At 37.3% G+C, this 15,943-nt stretch overlaps 1 protein-coding gene across 4 annotated transcripts in view; it reads left to right on the forward strand.

The window, feature by feature from the left end:
* The window catches only part of LOC140462897 (A-kinase anchor protein 7), a 192,165-nt gene that overhangs the window by 16,783 nt on the left and 159,439 nt on the right, over positions 1-15,943 (forward strand). For all 4 annotated transcript variants that reach the window (XM_072556369.1, XM_072556358.1, XM_072556349.1 and 1 more), the window contains exons 2-5: positions 1,401-1,550; positions 3,339-3,475; positions 9,400-9,536; positions 11,228-11,388. In XM_072556369.1, coding sequence (XP_072412470.1) covers positions 1,401-1,550; positions 3,339-3,475; positions 9,400-9,536; positions 11,228-11,388 — 585 coding nt within the window. The remainder of the gene's footprint in view (positions 1-1,400; positions 1,551-3,338; positions 3,476-9,399; positions 9,537-11,227; positions 11,389-15,943) is intronic.

The following is a 15,943-nucleotide window of genomic DNA, read 5'->3' on the forward strand; positions in this document are numbered from 1 at the left end:
AGGACTGATTAAGAATAGTCAGCATGGCTTTGTGCGTGGGAGATCATGTCTCACAAACTTCATTGAATTTTTTGAAGAAGTAACGAGGATTATGAGGGCAAAGCAGTAGATGTGATCTATATGGACTTACAGTAAGGCGTTCGACAAGGTTCCTTATGGGAGGCTGGTTAGCAAAGTTAGATCACATTTGGAAACAGAAATGGCTCAAAGGTAGAAGACAGAGGGTGGTGGTGAAAGTTTGCTATTCAGACTGGAGGCCTGTGACCAGTAGTGTGCCACAAGGATCGGTGCTGGATCCACTGCTTTTTGTTTTTATATAAATGATTTGGTTGTGAAAATAGGAGGTATTGTTAGTAAGTTTGCACATGACACCAAAATTGGAGGAGATGTAGTGGACAGCGAAGAAGGTTACCTCAGATCACAATGGGATCTTGATCATATGGACCCCCAATGGACTGAGGAGTGGCAGATGGAGTTTAATTTAGATAAATGTGAGGTGCTGCATTTTGGAAAAATAAATCAGAGCAGGACTTATACACTTAATGGGATGTCATAGGGAGTGTTGCTGAAAAAAATGAGACCTTGAAATGCAGGTTCGTAGTTCCTTGAAAGTAGAGTCGCAGGTAGATAGAATAGTAAAGAAGACATTTAGTATGCTTTCCTTTATTGGTCAGAGCATTGAGTATAAGGGTTGAGAGGAACCGAAAGTGTTGGGAGGTCATGTTGTGGCTGTACATGATATAGGTTAGATTGCTTTTGGAATACTGTGTGCAATTCTGGTCTCCTTCTTATCGGATGTTGTGAAACTTGAAAGGGTTCAGAAAAGATTTACCGAAGGATCTGTTTCTGTGCTTTAACAAATTTAGACTGTTATTTGTAGAACACTAATTTCCCTCACCTGTATTGGGTATAATGTGATTCCGGCCCCATTAGTTTAATTACTGCAGCTTTTGATCAATTTTCTTACAATGTGAGAACTGAACTATAGCATTATATCAGAACTGTCTGTATTGTAAGACTTCTACTGTTTACAAATTACACAGTTATTTCGTGGGATGAAAATCTGGAAAGTTACATTAGACAGACATAGCTCTTTTAAATATGGTTAAAAAACTATTTTTAAAAAAATCTCAACCTTTAAAAATTGGATCGAGTGCTGTATTTTGTTTACTAATTTTGGTGTGTCTTCTCTTGTAGTTTTTCATATGTAAAATAAATCCTGTTCTGGTTGCCACCTCCAAACCTGCACATATGTAAATCACATTGTTATAATTTTAGTTTTACTCTAGATGACCTCCTGCTGCTTATTTTAACCCAGTTCCTTATTCAATCAGATTAAATTTTATCGAAATATTCTTATTACCTGTAAAAGTTGTTTAATGAATTTAATTCTTACACAGATGTTCCTGAAAGTACAGAAAAAACAGAGGAAACAAAAAAGAGATTGAAACCAAAGAAGCAGAAGAAAACTCAATCTGCTAAAAATGAAGTCAAATGTCTTCTGGCAGAACTTCCATTTCCAAAAGCTGAAATTAGGGAAGAGTATGGCTGTAAGTTTTGTATATTTGTGTTGGTGATATAATTAGTTTCAGTTTTTGGTACATTAATTGTGGCCTCAAACATCATCCCTGGCATTGAAACACATTTGAGGACATGAAGTTGCAGTACTTATTCACTGGTTATCCATGTCAGCAAATGTTGGATCTTGTACCTACAAGTAAGTGAATTTTTAGTTGCCTGTTGAGTCATATTTACTCTCAAAGAATGTTCCTGACACTGACCATGAACTTTTACAAGAGTGTAGGATAATATTCCTTCATATTTAATACAATGTTTTATATATGTGTATATATAAAGATTTTTCTTTTTTCCCCTCTTTTTTGCTTTCTTCCTCTTCATCTTTTGCCCTTGCTATCTGTACAAGACTTTAAACTTGGGTTCTGTATCACTCAAAACAAAAAGTCTGATGGATCAAAGAGACTGTGTTCTCACATGTCTCAGCTCCCAAGTAGGGTGTGTAACATTGTTTCTGGCAGGCAATAACCATTTATTGCTACCGAAAATACCAGAAAACTCTAAGCATGAAACAAGTTTAATGAAAGGCACTTAACATTTTTGTCCTCCTGAGAGTAAAATCCAGGCCATTATCTAGGTATCTGCAGGTCAGTGTATACAGATTGGTACCAGATAATCTATCAAGTTCCAATTGCAATAGGTGCATCTGTTTTTTCCACTTACTTATTTATAATTGGCTACTCCGTTTTAAGGGGGAGCATGAGAGTCATTTGAATTTGCAGGAGTTCAATAAGCTGGATGAATTTACAGGATTTCCGATAGATTTTGCTGGCTGTAAGTATGAACAACATGAGTTCCACGTCTTTACAGGCCAAACTCCCATTTTGTACTGACATTGTTCTTTATTATGAAAAGAAACAGCCTGAGAATTGCCTTTCTATCTGTCATTTATGAAGAAAGAAACCTCACATTCTCACTGTCACAGAACTGATCTCCTTGGTTGCATGTTCATCTAGTTAACCTGCTCCACTAATGTTCAAAGTGGCAGCTAAATTGTAAATGATGAAGACCAGCAATAAGATTCCATAATCTGTTTCAGTGAAGATGATTCATGGATGAATATTGGCTTTATACTGGAGAAGGTTTTATTGATTTATGCCTCGATTTTCTTTTACATCTACTAGAGGGCCTACAGGTCTTTGATTAATACTTCATTTGACCAGCAGCATCCCCAACACAGTCACTCTGCCCTGGTGCTGCACTGAAGGGTCAGCTGAGATTGTATCCTCATGTTACAGTAACTGAAATCCATAACAGGCATGTACATTCAATTTTCATATTCTGAGAAATTCTAAGTGCAGTAATACAGTACTTAATGCTGGTTAAAAATCATTTTGTTTGCATTTCTGCTGAGTCACTTACAGACAAAATTTTAAAGGATGAGTTGCAGACAAAAAAAGTTTAGAAGTTAGTACTAGGACTTGAACATTAGTCTGCAAAGTACAAGTTAGTTATTTTGTATGAACATCTTTTGAAAATGATAAAAAGTCATGATTAATAAATATATTTTCAACGTTCTGTGACAGGGTTTTCAGACCCTTCAATTTGGCTTTTTTTTTTGCAAGTACAAATTGGTGAGATATTCTTAAATTCTGGATTGGTTAATTTGAAAATCTTTGACTGAGATTGATAAAGGGTAGGGTATCCGGTGATATGATTTGAAGTCCCTCAAGGAAGTTTTGTCTGTACTAAGTTTAGGTCTCACTACAAAGAATAGTTCCGAATACTCCATGATTTCTACTTTTTGGTGCTTTTATTTTCAGTCACAATACTTCCTGAAAAGACTTCCAAGAAAAAGAGAAAGCGGACTTTAGGTGGTGAGAATGAAGATGATGCAGGTCAAAAAAAGAAAAAGGTTCATCCAAATTACTTTATATCTATCCCAATAACAAACCCAAAGGTAAATAATTTGCTGTTTACATTATCTTTTGTATTAAATTATTTTATAATGACTTTAGATTTACAAAAGCATTAAGTTAACAATCAGAACTATTTCTCTATCTAAAAATAACCTAGTCTTTAGAACCAAGAAGGAGTGTAGGGTGTTGCCTATCTCATCCTGTATAGAGCTTATTTGTAAGCAAGGTCTTACCTCTTAAATTGTACTACTTTATAAAGCACACAAATGCATGAAGTTAGCAAAGAATAGCTTTGCAGTGAGGTTAAAATCAACCAGGCAAAAGTGAGGACTGTAATGCTGGAATCAGGAATGACTGATGCTCCTGCCCAAAATGTCGATTTTCCTGCTGCTTGGATGCTGCCTGACCTGCTGTGCTTTTCCAGCGCCACATTCTTAATTCTAATCTCTGCGTTTGCAGTTCTCACTTCCGCCTAATTCTTTTTATTTACTCATGGGGCGTGGGCGTTGTTGGCTGGCCAGCGCTTTACTGCCCATCCAGGACGGGGAGCAGCTTGGAGAGGAGCTTGCAGATTGTGTGTTCCCATGAATCTGCTGTCATTGTCCTTCTAGATGGAAGTGATTGGTGAGCTTGGAAGGTGTTTTCTGAAGATCTTTGGTGAATTTCTGTGATGCATCTTGCAAAAAGTGCATACTGCTGCTTCCCAGTGTCAGTGGTGGAGGGAATGGATGCTTGTGGATATGATGTCAATCAAGCGGGCTGCTTTGTCCTGGATGGTGTGAAATTTCTTGTTTGTTGTTGGAGCTGCACCCATCCAAGCAAGCAGGGGGTATTCCATCACACTCCTGATGTGTGCCTTGTAGATAGTGACAGACTTTGAGGAGTCAGGAGGTGAGTTACTCACCACACAGTATTCCTAACCTCTCACTTGCTCTTGTAACCACTGATTATGGGAATACAGTTGAGTGTCTGGTCACTGGAATAAGTTTCATTCTAGTGGATGAAAATAAAGGGAGTAATAGTAAAACAAATGAAATGAATTAGAAGTAAAAATAAGAAAAGAAAATTTAGATTAAGCTGGAAGAAAAGGATATGAAGGCAAAGTGAAGAAAACATAGGATTAATTTGCTTTCTGCAGGACTGAATTTACTGCTTTACATGTTGCTTTTTTGGGCTTCTGAGGTTAGGTGGTTTTATCAAAATGTGGATCCACCATGAAAAGAGTACTTGCATTATAAATGCCAGCTGTAACATTTTGCAACAAGATTAGTTTGTATTTAAGTACAAATCTAGTAAATGCTTGAAATTTGGGAGAGTGTCCTTGAAACTAATGGCAACAAAACATTGTAAATCACCTATGAATTGTTATGACTCTCAACACAGCACATATTTCTCTCTAAGTTCCTGCTCTTTTTACACATGAAAGGCATGTTTAATTTGTTATTATTTTCCCAGCAAATTCTGGTACAGTGACAACTGTATGGTGGTTCAGTTTGTTGAGACCCTAAGCATATAAATTGCTCTTAATTTTATTTCTCTATTTTCCTTCTGTAATATTAAATCTAAACTACATTAGCTCTAAACTACATGAGAACAAAAAGATACAACAGGCCAAGTGGCCTTTTTTCACTATAAAAAATAGCAAGATTTTGCAGTTGTTTACTGCCATGTTCGTTGGAAAAGCAGAGCTTTAAAAAAAATTTAAGCCTATTGTTCATGACTTAGATAGTTTACAACCTCCAAGAAAGAAATGACCTGCAACAGCATTTGGGGATTTTACACAGAGGAGAACAAACATGAAACTCCGTTTGTAAGTTTGCTCGCTGAGCTGGTAGGTTTGTTCTCAGATGTTTCGTCACCAGGCTATGTAACAACATCAGTGAGTCTCCGGTGCAGTGTTTCAACAGAGGCTCACTGATGTTACCTAGCATGGTGACAAAATGTTGGAGAACAAACCTACCAGTTGAGCGAGCAAACTTACAATCTGAACCTCAACCTGAGCTACAAATCTTCTCAAAAAAACGCAAACGTGAAACTGGAATTTGTGATTTTTTTTAAGTTATAGGACACAGGTTTCTGCCCATAGTCCTCTGCAGTTTGGTTAATCATGCACAGATTATGGGTGTCACTGGCTGACCCATCCATAATTGCCCTCAAAGGTGGCAGTGAACTGCCTTCTTGAGCTGTAGTTCATGGTAGGTAGCTACACTCACAATGCTGTTAGGAAAGGAGTTTCAGTCCTTTAAGACAGCAACAGTGAAGGAATGATAACTAAGTGAAGATAGTGTGTAGATTGGAATGAAGTTTGTAGTTGGAGGTGTTCCTTGCATCTGCTGCCCTTTGTCCTTTCAGGTGGTAGAGATCATGATTTTAGAAGGTGCTGGCAAAGGAGCCTGGGTGTGTTGTTGTGGTACATCTTGTAGATGGTGCGTATAGCTGCTACTGAGTCTCAGTGGAGAAATATGTGCATTTTGAAGATGGTTAAAGGGATAGTAGTCAAGCAGGCTGCTTAGTGCTAGATGGTGTTGAATTTCTTGAATGTTGTTGGAGCTGCTTTCAGCCAGACGAGTGTTGAATATTCTTTCAGACTGCTGACATCTGCCTTGTAGATGGTAGAGGGGTATTGCAGAGGTGGGTGGTGATTTAGATAGTTTAGAATTCTGACCCTCCGACTTGCTCTTGTAGCCACATTCCTTCTACAGCTACCTTTCTTCAGTTCCTGATCAAAGATAACCTGTAGGATGTTCATGGTGGCAGTAATGCCATTAATGCCAAGGTGGGATGTTAGATGCTAATATGTTGGAGGTGGCACAAATAATGCTGGTCACTTTTCAGCTCAAGCCTGTACCTTGTACAGCACTTTCCGCATCCGAACGTAGGCTGCTTCACTTATCTGAGGAGTCACAAAAAGTGTTGAACATTTTGCAACCATCAACTAACATTTCTGTCTCTGACATTATCATGAAGAAGCATTATTAAATGAAGCAACTGAAGATGGTTGGGTCTAGTCCACACACCAAGGGACTTTACAGTGATTGTCTCAGGATTATTGACCACCAACAACCACAAACTCTGCAGTAGTTATGTCTCCAACCAGCAGAGAGTTTTCTCAATTCTGATTGATTGCAGTTTTGCTTTGGCCCCTTGATGCCTTAAACATTAAGTCAGTCTATGATGGAATATGGCAGTCACTTTCACCTTTTGTCTCTGGAGTTCAGCACTTTTGTTTATATGTGGACTGTGCAGGGACTAAGTGGTACTGGTAAAATGCACATTAATTGTCTGTAACCAGATAATTGGCCAAGTTAGAAGAGGTAGCGAGCAGGTGGTTTGGGACATGGTGAAAAGGAGGTAAGCATTATAGAGTTAATAATGTTATAAATTGATGATTAAGTTAAGAAAGAGCAAGATTAATTAGAGGACTTGTGCCAGTTGATATGATTGAAAAGCAGAACGACTAAATCAATCACTGAAGCAAGATTGATTCCAAAAATACTTGGCACATGAAAACTCAGATGTTTCTCTGAAGTTTGTGAAAAGGTTTGGATTCATAGCCCACATCGCGAAACAGTAATGGAGGTTCTTGAGGTTCAGTTGGGACATTTTAAACCATGAAAAACTTCAAAATACTATTTGTCTCCAATTTGATTTTTTTTAACGACACTGTTAGTTTACTATTTTATTACTTTAAAAATCCATGAATTGTGATCTACAGAAAACGTGTAGGTGAATTAAATGCCACTGCTTCCCCAAAAACTATGTCAACAATTATTCTCTATCCTGTGATTCCATCCCTCCTTCACTGCAATGCACCATTCTTCAGTTCAGGAATGAGCATGAAGGAATAGGAACAGAGTAGATCATTAAGGTGTTCGTATCTACTCCAACATTCAGTGTGATCATGACAGATCTTCTATTTCACCATTTTCCTGCTGAATCCATGGGTCCCTTGCTGTTTGAATAGGTAGACGTCTATTGCCAAATAAAACAAATTGCTGGAAAAGTTCTGCAGGTTTGGTAGAATCTGTGGAGAGAAATCAGGGTTAATGTTTCAGGTCTAGTGACCCTTCTTCAGAAGGAGGACCTGGACCTGAAAGGTTAATTCTGATTTCTCTCCACATATTCTGCCAGACCTGCTCAACTTTTCCAGCAATTTGTTTTGTTTGAATTCCAGCATCCACAGTTTTTTTGAATTTTTTTGAAGTCTATTGCCCTCAGTTTTGAACATATTCAGTGAGTGAGAGAGACCTCTGGGACAGAGATTTTCAAAAATTCACTACCTTGTGTGAGTGTAAATTCTTATCCATCTTGGTCTTCAGTGGTCTACCCTTATTCTGAGATTGTGACCGGTGGTTTGAGATTTCCCACCCAGTAGGGGAGGTATCCTTCCCTTGATCCTGCAATAGTTATATAATTCTCCCCTGCAATAGTGTTTAATTTGCAGGTTACGCTTTTCTTCTTCTGACCTTCACCCTTCAGTTATACCTTTCAAATATTCAAGAATATTTTATGTCTATACAATTGCTTATGTCAAATAATTACTACGTTAGTTTCTCCACTGTTCAAAGCCATTGTAAGTTTGAAAGAAACTGAAAAATTAAAAAAGTTGCCTTTCACCTACTTTATCAATTCAAAAATCAAGCGTTCTTCGCTCTTTCCAAATTGATCAAGTAGAAACAAAAGACCCTGCTCTGATCTCAGACTATTGTAACCAATTCAAATTTTCTTTCATCAAATGACAAGAATACTTTATAAAACCTTAATTTTCTTGTGTATGGTAATGTAGTGGTAAACTTAAAACCTAGAAAGGTTCAACTGCCACCATGGTAAATTTAATTTGAATTCAGTGAACATGCTAATTTTGAAGTTTTATGCTAACTTTGTTAGTAGCTGGAGGTGATATTCTTCTTTAACACCAATAGTAACATTTTAAAGATTATTATATTGAGCTTTTTATTTCTAGTGGTGGTGCACATCCAACTTGTTACCACAGTGATCTTAATCTGTGCAATGTTTTGAAATATTAAAATCATGCTTTTTAATTCCACAGGAGCCGGCTTCTCTAATTATAAGCCTTGACCAGATAACGTTGACCTTCTTAAAACCCATAGTTTAATCCAACTTTTGAATTGTCTTTTCTGATAAAGCAGTAATATTTTAAATTGGCAACTACATAGATTCATTTATCCTGATTTGTTGAACATTTGTCCATATCATAATAGATTATTTTGTGTACCTTCATGGATGAGCTTGTACATTCTATGAATACTGGTCACAAGTTCCATTACATTCATTCCAACTGCAAAACAAGATCATTAGTTGATGTTTATAATAGTTAAGCAGAATCTCCAGCTGAGCATACAATAAGTGTTTGTTAGCCAGCTCCCTCTATAGGCTAGTTTGTGTACAAATCAAAATAATATTTACTTTTTCATTTCAGGAGTATTCTGCAAAATGTTACTTTTGTTTTCATAAAAGGCGGAAAACATGTACTGTTCACCCCTATGCCCACTCCCTTATCTTTTAGCATACTGCATCAGTTTTATGGAATAAAGTTACAAACCCTTTACTTTGTCTATATTAGGGCAGGAAAAAGAAAGGAAGTCAAAACCTGCAATTTTCAGATGAACTTTAGTTGATGACCCAAGATGTTTGGGGAAAAACCAACTCATGCTTTTGTAAACATAAATCTTAACCTACTGAAATGAATTGTATCAGGTGAAAACTTCTGTGAAATTTCCCTATTGTTAATTATTTCACTTATTGAAGCAGCAAAGATGTTCCATGACATGGCTGGAAGGGGCTTTTCCTCCTTGTTCTGGTTTGTGATTCCTCCTAATTGTCATTGCTTTGCAATCATTCATTCATTTACATATCATTGCATTTAACTGCTAATGGACCATTAATCAAAGAGTTTCTTAGTAGGTAACTTTTAATTTACATTTTAAAATTCTGATTGTGCAAGATTGCAGATGGCATCAAGGCTGTACAACACCTTGTAGTACAAGCGGATGAAAGACTGTCGAAGGCCATGATACCAGTTGCCTGTCTCCATGTTACCCTTCTTGTGATGCACCTCGCAAATGAGGTAGAGGTAAACAAGTGAGTATCTTAAGAGCTTCTTGGAATGGAATGCTTAACTAGCTGCTAACATTCAGTTGTGCTGCATTTGTAGAAGTAAATTGAATTGATTGACCAACTGGCTGTTCTTGTTCAGTGATGACATTGAGTCATTACAAAATAGCTATTCAATGCTGTTGTTTTTTTAAACTATTTATTTTCCCACTTCATCCATTTGTATACAATTCTCAGACTAATTGCTTGAGAGAGTATTCCAAATATAAAAGGAAAGACGACAGTAAAATCATTTACTCCATCTGCAAATGAGTGAGTGATCGAAGAACATAAACAGAATGTAGCTTAACCAAAAGTTGTTACCTGACCAACTTGCTGCTATTATCCTCTTGCTGGTTTAATTACCATTTCATTTTGTGGTCTTTGCTTTCTATTTGATCTATTAATCTCTCCTCTTGATCCAGAAATGTTCATAGTTTCCAGTTTCCCACTATGTTTCACTTTACTATTAGAAATGTTAGAGAATATACTAATTTTTTGTGGAAATGATATCTATAAATACACTTTAAGCTGAACCTCTTCTGCATTACTACCCATAACATGCATAACCTGAACATAAAGCAACTACATGACAGGAAAAAGTTGATCAGTTTCAGATACTGAGAAGTTATGCAGTTATGACAAAACTATATCTCCAAGTTTCCTTGATTGTGAACAATCGAGAATAATCTCATCCTTCAAGCTTCCAAATCCTACTCCCTTACATAAGCTGCTGATTGGAGTGTATTCTAGTTGAAATTTGTTCAGGGGATCAGTTTGTTAATGTTAGAAATGCTTGTCCCTTTTTTTAAAAAAAAAGGGGTAAACCCAATAGATCCAGAATTGATTGATACAGACAATGCTAATTCAGAGCTTGATTCTTCTCACTTGGGGGTTGCTTTGTGAAATGGAATAGATCCAGAAGGGTAAAGTGGAAACTACAATTTAGTTAACTGTAGATTTGTATGAAACCCTGGTTAGTCTTTGCTGCTCAACACAGCATATAGGTAGTGATCTGCTTTACACCATTCACATTAAAAACAAGTTTTCAGTTATAGCATGAGAATAATGGGTTTTTAAAAAAATCTCATCCTCAAACAACTACAACTTTGTTTATTTTAGTACATTTTTATAGCATAACTCACATTAAAAATTTACAACATTCTGAGTACAGCTTTGTAACAGCTATGCCTGATATAAGAATACAAGTTGAGTTGAAATTTAAATAGTCATACATTAAATAGATGGCCTGGCTTTGACACTTTCTTTGTACCCCGATTGCTATTTTCAGTCATGTTATAAAAATTGGAATGGAGGATATTTTGACAGAACTTGACTGGCAAAGTGAGCAAGACAGATGCATTTTCAAATGGAAACTCCAGGTCCGAGTTATTTGCTTTCTGTCATAGACTTTAGACTTTCCGATCTTTACTTCCTGCTCCGGCCCCAAATTCTGCAGCATCCCTCTATTAGAAACTTATAACCGGCATGTTATTGGACATTAATACAAATTAAGACAAGGCATTAATATTCCCATATATTTAAATTGCTGTATGACATTTTCTTAAATCTTTAACAATAGTGAAGTGCCAATTGTAAAAGCTTTTGCATGAGTGGAACAGGGTGATTGTAGTTGAAGCTGTTTGTTCACTAAGCAGTATAATTTTTGTTTCTGTCAGAGCAGTAAATGCTGTTGAAGAATGCAAGGAGACGGTGCAGGAAATCCTGCAGGGAAAACAGCTGGCTCTACGATTTCAAGGGATTGCTGATTTTAGAGGTGAAGTTGTTTTTGCCCAACTGGTGCAAAATGAACACCTGACAACACTAGCACTCATTGCAGGCAAGTGATTTGCTTTAAATTCACATCCAAAAGGTTCTTTATTATTTAAGAAAAAAAATTTGTTCAGTGAACATTCGGTACGATCTTTGAATATTTGTGGCAAAATGTTAGCTTTTAGCAAGTGTGGTCAACTTTAAATTTTCCAGCTTGATTAATTTCTCAACAAATTCTTTCAAGAATGCTGGCTTAAGTACTGCATGGTCATGGTTTTACGATTGGTGCTCCTTTCAGTCAGATTTTCTGTGGAAACAGAAACCATTCACATTTCAAGTCCAATATTCCTCCTCTTCAGAATGGATTGAGTGTTAAAGAGTCTCATTAAAATTCAAAACATTAATTGGTTTTCTCTCTCCATAGATGTTGAAGGACCTGCTGAGTTTCTTGAGCACTTTTTTAAAGTATTAAAAAAAGTTTAAACATCAGCAGCATATCCACTCAAGGGACAAAACTAAGGTAAGAGAAAAACCAAAACAAGGAAAGAAAAAAGGCAATAGAGAATACAGATAGTGTGGCCTGAAGTTATTGAACGGTGTTGAGCTCAGTAGGTTGTGAAGTGACTCATGAAAAGAGGTGATGTTTCTTAAGATTTAATCAGGTTTCACTGGAATGGGATAGTAGGCTGACCACAAGATGGTCAATTGGAGCATTTAAAACAAATCAAAAAAAAGCCAGTAGAAGCACAGGGTTATGCTTGGAAATAGAGGAAGAAATTTGCAAAGTAGCCACCTAGTTTGCATTTGAAAGATGTTTTGAGCTCTGGATAGTGAGGAGGAGAGGTAAAGTAGCAGGCATTATATCTCCTTCAGTTGTTTGAAAATATTCAATGGGATGAGGAAATGGTAATAGGATAGTTGAAGAGTTGATCAGGACATTAGAGGAAGTGCACCTCATTTCAGTTTTTCTTAAATTCCCTTGTTTCAGCAGCACACCTTCTCTCAGCTCATCTTTTGTTTTGTTTCTGGCCTCATAACCCTCCTTGTTCAAAACCTATTCCGTTCTGAAGTTGTATGAGTTCTGATCAAAAGGTATGATTGTTAATTGTAAAACTTCCTCTGTCTGCAGATGCAATCTGAGTTGCTGAGTATTTCTGGCATTTTCAGCTTTAATTTTTAGAGAGAAAAAAGAAGTTTCCAACATTTGCAGAGTTTTGCTTTTGGAGGCTCTGACACTATTGACTTGGGTGTAACTATTTCATTTAGAAGTATACATTTGGCATTTGCCTCTGTTAGGTACAGAGGGTAACTCAGTGTCTGCAAATCTATGATATGGTTGCTGAAAGTTTTATAGTTGTAGACCCAACCAGATGCCACAGAGAGATAGCCTAGACTGTGCTTCTTAGAAAAAAAGCTAAAGTGTAAGGTGCTGTGTTCCAATTACAATTTGATTGATCCACCACGTTGATCAAAAACACTTATCCTTACATCAGTTAAAAAGAGAAAAGAATTTGCATAACTTCATTGAAACACTAAATGTATTATTTAACTAATTATCAACTGTTCCAATATAAGCAGCATCCCATAAACATACCTTTTGCAAAAGTTACTATTTTCACATGTGGTCTCTCTCCAGTTCATAGTAATAATCATAGTCATAGAGATGTACAGCACAGAAACAGCCTTCTGTCCAACTCGTCCATGCCGACCAGATATCCCAACCCAATCTAATCCCACCTGCCAGCACCTGGTGCATACCCATTCAGAGGCCTTTTAAATGTTGCAATTGTACTAGCCTCCACCACTTCTTCTGACAGCCCATTCCACACACACACCACTCTGAAAAGGTTGGCCCTTAAGTCTCTTATTTTTCCACCCCTCTCAGCCTACGTTTATATCCTCTTGTTCTGGGCTCCCCCACCCCAGGGAAAAGACTTTGTCTAGTTACCCTATCCATGCCTCATGATTTTATAAACCTCGAAGGTCACCCCTCAGCCTCCAACACTCCAGGGAAAACAGTCCTAGCCTATTCAATGTCTCCCTATAGCTCAAATCCTCCAACTCTGGCAACATTCTTGTAAATCTTTCCGAGCCCTTTCAAGTTTCACAATATCGTTCTGACAGGAAGGAGATCAGAATTGCACACAATATTCTAAAAGTGGACCAACCAATGTCCTGTACAACTGCAACATGACTTCCAACTCCTGTAGACAATGCTCTGACCAATAAAAGGAAAGCATACCAAATGCCGCCTTCACTATCCTATCTACCTGCAACTCTGCTCTCAAGGAGCTATGAACCTGCACGCCAAGGTCTCTTTGTTCAGTAACACTACTTAGAATCATACCATTTAAAGTGTGTAAGTCCTGCACTGACTTACTTTCCCAAAATGCAGCATGTTTGTCTAAACTAAACTCCATCTGCCATTCCTTGGCCCATTGGTTCATCTGATCAAGATCCAGTTGTAACCTTTCCTCGCTGTCCACTACACCAATTTTGGTGTCATCTACAAATGTACTAACTATTACCTCTTATGCTCACATCTAAATCATTTATATACATGAGTAGTAGTAGTGAACCCAGGCACTCCGCTGGTCACAGAAGAAATAATCCACCCTTTTGATTTTTAAGCAGAAGCCCCTCTAGGGCTTCAATCTAGCAGCAGACAACTAAAGCTTTCAGCTACAGCACCCAAAAACCTACAAACTAACCAAAAGCAATACCAAAATTCTCACCCCCTCATGATTAGTTTGTCTTATTAATGAAAAAGCCAGGGAGAACAAGCTGTTTACCAACTGCCTATCAGAAAGAAACATTTCATGACCGCTGTGACATCATCCATCTGCAAGAGAGGCAAGATAGAACACACCTGTTAAGGACACATCAAATTATCTTTATAGTTTAAAAAAAGAGCAACACTCAAATTATTTAGTGACACCACAAAGAATGAAGTGAAGTTTTGAAAATAAAAGCCCTGACATAGAAAATCAGACTTTTTATTTAAAAGGCTTATTTATCACCTGATATCAATATTAATTGTAAATAAGTAGCCTTGGGTGCATATATTACTATTCAACAGTTAATAGTGGTGATGACCTATTTTACTGAGCATGTTCTGATTTAAATCCAAATACTAATATTATTTTGTTCATTTAAGACTTTAACCAACAAAACAGTCTAGCACAGTAACTCAGGAAACTTCACTTTAGTTATAAATAATACCTTTTAAAGCAGAGCAGCAACTTCACAAATTTTGTGCTTTCTCATTCAATTTAGGGGGACACTTTCTTCACATCTTGAAAATCTTACATTTCAAACTTGATGTGCACTCTGATCACTCAAATCTGCTGCTTAATAACTCTTTCCAAGTCACACTTCACAGAATGATCAGTTACATTCTATTGGTTAGAGTTAGGTGAGGTTTAAGGGATATATTAGCAATCTCTAATTGGCTTGTAAGGGTGATGGACATTGACTAATATCACCTCCTACCATCTCCTGACTGGTTCCTTAATTTGTCTGTTATCCGTGGACACATACGGTGTTGCCTTATGATTTATTGATAGTTTGAAATATCCTTTACTCCTTTTTGAGAAAAGAAGACACATGCAGTCAGGACAGTATGCTCGATACTTTTTGAACTCCTGTCTCAATTCTTGTTTATTTGGCGACGTTCCCATTATATCAGATACTTAGCTATCACTCATTATTTGCTCATTTTTGCTCCATTTGTTGCAGTTTTTTTCCTGTGTAGTGTTTGAATACCTGGAAAGAGTTTTAAAGTCTTATCGTTTGACTTTAAAAAATAGTACCAGAAGTTGCTCATAATCTGAAAATAATATTAAATAAATACAGAAGATCACAAGGTATGAATCTGAACAAGTTGTTATACAGAGTACGTAAGTAGTGAAATATTCTTCAATACGTAGATTTGAGTGATAAAAGTCTAAAAGATTATGCAATGGACAAACATCACAACATTAACTCTAATAATACTGAAGTTACATTTAGTCAATTACTTCACTTGTAAAACAAGTTAAAATAACACCACTACAAGGGCACTGCAATGGTTATGATTTCTTAAGGGCTAACAAGCTGGGATGGTTTACTCAACCTTGGCAGTCTGGACATTACATGAAAGTAAGCTAAATGGGGCCCATTGGCCTTGAGACTATAACTCTAAAAAGTTAGGATATTGTCTTTACCATGTTCACATGGTACATATCTGTGTCAGGTAAAAATAATGACTGCAGATGCTGGAAACCAGATTCTGGATTAGTGGTAATGGAAGAGCACAGCAGTTCAGCAGCATCCAAGCAGCTTCAAAATCGACGTTTCGGGCAAAAGCCCTTCATCAGGAATAAAGGCAGTGAGCCTGAAGCGTGGAGAGATAAGCTAGAGGAGGGTGGGGGTGGGGAGAGAGTAGCATAGAGTACAATGGGTAAGTGGGGGAGGGGATGAAGGTGATAGGTCAGGGAGGAGAGGGTGGAGTGGATAGGTGGAAAAGGAGATAGGCAGGTAGGACCAGTCTGGACAAGTCATAGGGACAGTGCTGAGCTGGAAGTTTAGAACTAGGGTGAGGTGGGGGGAGGGGAAATAAGGAAACTGTTGAAATCCACATT

Source organism: Chiloscyllium punctatum, chromosome 3 (genome assembly GCF_047496795.1).
Source record: "Chiloscyllium punctatum isolate Juve2018m chromosome 3, sChiPun1.3, whole genome shotgun sequence".
Taxonomy (NCBI): Eukaryota; Metazoa; Chordata; class Chondrichthyes; order Orectolobiformes; family Hemiscylliidae; genus Chiloscyllium; species Chiloscyllium punctatum.